Source organism: Penaeus monodon, chromosome 4 (genome assembly GCF_015228065.2).
Source record: "Penaeus monodon isolate SGIC_2016 chromosome 4, NSTDA_Pmon_1, whole genome shotgun sequence".
NCBI lineage: Eukaryota > Metazoa > Arthropoda > Malacostraca > Decapoda > Penaeidae > Penaeus > Penaeus monodon.
In genome coordinates, this window is record NC_051389.1 from 44,509,775 (window position 1) to 44,514,774 (window position 5,000).

At 44.1% G+C, this 5,000-nt stretch overlaps 2 protein-coding genes across 2 annotated transcripts in view; both read left to right on the forward strand.

Annotated features, from left to right (window-relative positions):
• The window catches only part of LOC119572258 (putative protein TPRXL), a 7,523-nt gene extending 5,884 nt beyond the window's left edge, over window positions 1-1,639 (forward strand). The window contains exons 2-3 of the mRNA XM_037919260.1: window positions 219-411; window positions 623-1,639. Of these exons, the coding sequence (XP_037775188.1) occupies window positions 219-411; window positions 623-1,393 (964 nt within the window). The 3' untranslated portion in view covers window positions 1,394-1,639. The remainder of the gene's footprint in view (window positions 1-218; window positions 412-622) is intronic.
• LOC119572259 lies at window positions 1,640-2,968 on the forward strand. The gene is made up of 2 exons (XM_037919261.1): window positions 1,640-1,935; window positions 2,588-2,968. Exons 1-2 carry the CDS (start codon window positions 1,863-1,865, stop codon window positions 2,854-2,856), a joined length of 342 nt encoding a protein of 113 aa, XP_037775189.1. The 5' UTR covers window positions 1,640-1,862; the 3' UTR covers window positions 2,857-2,968.
• Window positions 2,969-5,000: the final 2,032 nt, after the last annotated feature.

The following is a 5,000-nucleotide window of genomic DNA, read 5'->3' on the forward strand; positions in this document are numbered from 1 at the left end:
TGTGCCTTTGTCTGTGTCTGTGTATATATTTATCTATTATCCTACCTGTCGATATACAATCTAACCAACTGTGATATTTATAGACTTACATAAACTTGTGAGCTATTTCACCATGCGCATTTCCCTTTCAAGCATACACAATCAAAGAAAGGTATATCTCATATATACACTTTTCCCTTTGAAATACTGCTCATCCTGTGTATCCTTTTCCCCAACAGTATACTCACGGCCGAGTGCAGCGCCCAAGAAGAAACTCCTGAAGGAGTGAACAGAGGGCCTTTGCCGCTCCCTCCGTCGCCCCCGCCGGCCTTGTCTCCGAGGCCTCAACCTCTCGCTCCCCCTTCCGAGTACAGACCTGCAGCCACGTTCGGGATGGAGGGATGGATGACGATGGATGACCTGAGGGCTAAGGTGAGCGAGGGGTTCACTGCATGCTTTTGTTGTTATCATTGTTGTCATTATGTTTTGTTATTACTGATATATTATGTTCGTCGTCGTAATTATTGCTAAATAATTTCTCATGAATATTCAACCTGTAGTGTTATCTTTTATTGCGTCTTCCTTTTTATCGTCCTCGTATAACAAATGCTACAGATGTGCCGTGCTTTGATTCCCTGAACAGGCAGAAGAGGATCGCCTCAGGAAGCACAAAGAGAACATCCCTGAGGACACCGCGCAGCGCAGCTTGGACACAGAAACCAGCGCGAGTTACGTACGCCTCCTCAGGAATCACCGTTTGACGGACCCCTTCATGCCCACCGCCGCCGCCCTCTCTGCTACGCCCAAGTACCCTTCGACCTCTTCCCCTACGCCCTCTCCTCCGACTCCCCTTGCCACCACGACTTCCCCTGCCTCGACGACCTTCCCTGCCTCGACGACCTTCCCTGCCTCGACGACCTTCCCTGCCTCGACGACCTTGCCTTCTTCGACCAACTCCCCTGCCACGACGACCTCTCATGCAAATGGCACTTCTGCTAGTTCCTCTGTTTTGGACGTCCCTGCCGTGGATTCCTCTTCCTCCTTCCTTCCCTCCTCTACATCGAATTCCTCCTTCCTCCTCTCCTTCGCGACCCGAGACGACCCAGATGTCCCTCCGTCGGCCTCGGCTCCGCGGGCGATGTCAGATACTTCAGAAGACTTGGAATCCTCAGACTTCCCTTTTTCCTCGTCGACCTCTCCCCCAGCCGCGTCTCTTGCGCCGCCTTTCCTGTCCATCTTCTCTTCGTTCTCCTCTTCCTTCGCTAATGCCTCCACCTTGACTACTCCATCCACACATCGACCTGGTTCATCCACGCTTTCAAGCTCGTCTACATTCTACATTGTCCGATCTACTGTCTACCCCATCTGCATACTCCACTTCATCTACTGTGTTTACTACTTCTACTTTGTATAATCTAGATGCACCTAAAGCCTCATTTGATATACCAATGCATTCCACCTTACCCACTATTCCCGTAGCCTCCACTCCACCTACTCTTTCAACATCTTCCACTTCCTCCACCCAGTCCACGCCCTCACCCCCTTCAGCCTCAGCCACACGGCCCATTTCATCCCAATCGTCTACAACCTCCACCCCATCCACACTCTCCACTCCACCCACCTCATCCACACTCTCCACTCCACCCACCCCATCCACACTCTCCACTCCACCCACCCCCTTCACTTCCTCCACATCCTTCACTGCACCTACGTCTTCCTCATCCACGCTCTCTACCTCTTCCACCCTTTCCACCCCATTCACCTCTGCACCTGCCACCTCTCCTCCTTCGTCAGCGCCGCGTGCCGTCCGCCCCGCGCCCCCGACCCTCCTGCCGACGCCACCGGCAGCCCGCAGCGAAGGACGGCAGAGAAGGTTCGCGACAATGCTTAGGAGTCCCCCCGGCCTGGCCCTTGGAGCCGGGATGCTGGCACTGAACAGCGTGGCACTGGCTGCAGGTACGTCGGTCGGTTGTATCTGGTCCTGTGAAGTGTTTGATTCAGTCATTGCTAGTTCAGGGCATTAATTGGCAGTCGTGTAAGGAGCGATGATAAAGAGAAGCAGAAAAAGGGAGAAAAAAATAAATGTGTCTGTATTTAAATATGTGTGAATGTTTGTGTGATTGTGAGAAGAGAAGTGTGTGTGTGTGTGTGTGTGTGTGTGTGTGTGTGTGTGTGTGTGTGTGTGTGTGTGTGTGTGTGTGTGTGTTTTGTACCTGCGCATGTATGTATATGCATGCATTTGTGTGTGTGTGTGTGTGTGTGTGTGTGTGTGTGTGTTTGTGTATGTGTGTATGTATGTATGTATGTATGTATGTATGTATATATGCATATGTGTGTGTGTGTGTTTGTGTGTGTATGTATATAATTTATATACATGTATATATATATATATATATATATATATATATATATATATATATATATATATATATATATATATATATGTATGTATGTATGTATGTATGTATGTTGTGTGTGTGTGTGTATGTATATATGTATGTATGTACGTATGTATGTATATGTATGTGTGTATGTATACTTGTATGTATACATGTATGTATAGGTATATATTTACATCTACATTTCCTTGCACCTCCTTTCCCCATAGGATCCCCAATCAGTCCGGCGGAAGAGCAGCTTCCTTCCGCCCTGGAGGAAACGCCCTTCCCGCGCGCCCTCAGCACCAGCGTCTTCGGCTTCGAAACGATCCTGACGGGGCTGGTGTACCTCTCCTTCGGGATCTTCCTCTACCAGATGATCCAGAGAGCCGTGGACGCGCGACTCATTACCTCACTAACGTCGCCAGCCGGTGGGAGAAGCGGCAGCCAGTTCGATGCCGGCGTTCCTTTTGCAGTCCTTAGAGGAGGTAGGAAATGACTCCGGTTCTCCAAACAGTTTTATTTCATTTTCTCAGATCATTTTCTCCTTTGCTGCGTCCTCATTTGATTACCGTTATTTACCGTAAATGCTCTCCCACTCTCTCACAATCACTAAACGCCGTAACAATAACCTTTGCGCATCCTTGGTTTACCAGTCCCGCTCATCAAATGCAAAGTCTGCGTCTACCTTATTCATTCTATAAACTGCATCGTCTACTCCAATGGTTCATAAACATTTTGCTGTTTTATCTGTAGATAACCTTCACTCCTTCACAGTAAAACTAATTTTCCAAATAAATTGTTGTTTTTTTTACTAATTACATGTGTTTTAGAAAAAGGTATGACTAAGAATTAATAATTTCCAGCGTAGGAGATATATGTTATTCTTTCCCATTCACACCTTATTTTATACTTCTCACATACAAAATTCTTCTCGAAAAAAAGTACAAACGTGATTACAAACATCCCTCATCGCTGCACCAGTGGTCTCGCAAATATAGTATTTACCATAGTCAGTATAATTTCCCCGAATTAGAGAACCACAGGTCTACCTTTTTTTTCCAGATAACTTAACTAATAACACCTGCGAATAAAAAAAACAGAAAGATCTATATTCTGTCACAATCATAATACAATGCATCATCGATTAATTCGTCTTAGAAGTTGCATTCCTCATCAGAAAAGACTCCTCATAAACAATGAGAAAATATGCACCTCGTTAATCTCTTCCACCGACAGACTGTTTCTCGCCTGTTTGTAGTTTAATACCTCCGTCGGCAGTCATGGGTGCTACTGCCTTTTACGTGACTGAAACCGTATGCTCGTTAAACGCCCGGAAGAACCGCACTCGCTCGACGCTTTGTGATTAATGCGATATCTTGAGATGAGCACGAGCTGTCTATTCCTCCCCTTCCAGGCACTGCTCTGTCACGCGTTGGTGATCTTAGCCTACGAAGACTGATCTCTGGCAAACAGACATGCGCTTAGACTCACGTATGCGCATACATACTTGCATTTCGTATAGTCACTTGCTTGAACTTGAATTTCTTCTCATCTGTCTCTGAATCTCTGAATCTTACCTCTTCTCTTCCCTCTCTCTCTCCTCTCCTCTTTTTCTCATCTCTCTTCCTTCTTCCTCCTCTTCTCTCTCTCTTCTCACTTCTTCTCTTTCCTCATCGTCTCTCCCTCCTCTCTCCTCTCTCTCTCTCGTTCCTCTTCTCCTCTCTCTTATCTCTCTCTCTCTGTCTCTCTCTCTCTCCTCTCTCTCTCTCTCTCTTCTATCTACTATCATCATCATCTATCTACTCATCATCTAATTTATATATTTGCTATCTATCTATCTATCTGTTTATCTATCTATCTATCTTTTTCTTCTCTTACTATCATCTCATCTATCTATCTATCTATCTATCTACTACATCTACCCTTCGTCTGCTACTATTCTCCCATCATTTTTTTACATAATTATAAAGGTACCAATTTTATTATCTCTCAGTTCATTCAATCAAAGTCAATTCTAAGTCATTCCTATTACAGCAATTTTGGCTGCGAAGTTCCTGTCATAGTCCTGCTGTAACTAAGGGAACCATCAGTAGTTTGCATCAACATACCTAGAAGAGTCGATTTCGAGTCTCTGTTTTCTACTCGGGTTGAAAAGCAGTAGAAATCATTCTTCTTCTCTCATATTCTTCGATTGATCTATCTCTCTCTCTGAGTATGTTATCTATCTTATCTATCTCTTACATATCTATTGTATGTATCTATCGTGTCTGTGTCTTTATATATATATATATATATATATATTCTATCTATCTATCTATATATTTATATCTATTATATATTATCCTTCCTATCTTATCTAATTCTGCTTTTCTACCTTCATCTTTATTCTATCTTCTAATCTTCTATCTGTCATCTATCTTCTTCCTCTTCTCTCTAGTTTCTCTCTCTCTCCTCTCTCTCTCTCTCTCTCTTAAATCTCTACCATTTATTTTCTCTCATCTCATCATCATCATCTCTCTCTATTCCTAATCTACATCATATCTATTACTATCTATCACTTTTATCTATCATCTCTCTCTACCTTAAACAGCATAACTCATCTTATTTTCTCATTCTCTCTTCCATCAAGTCTCTATAGCA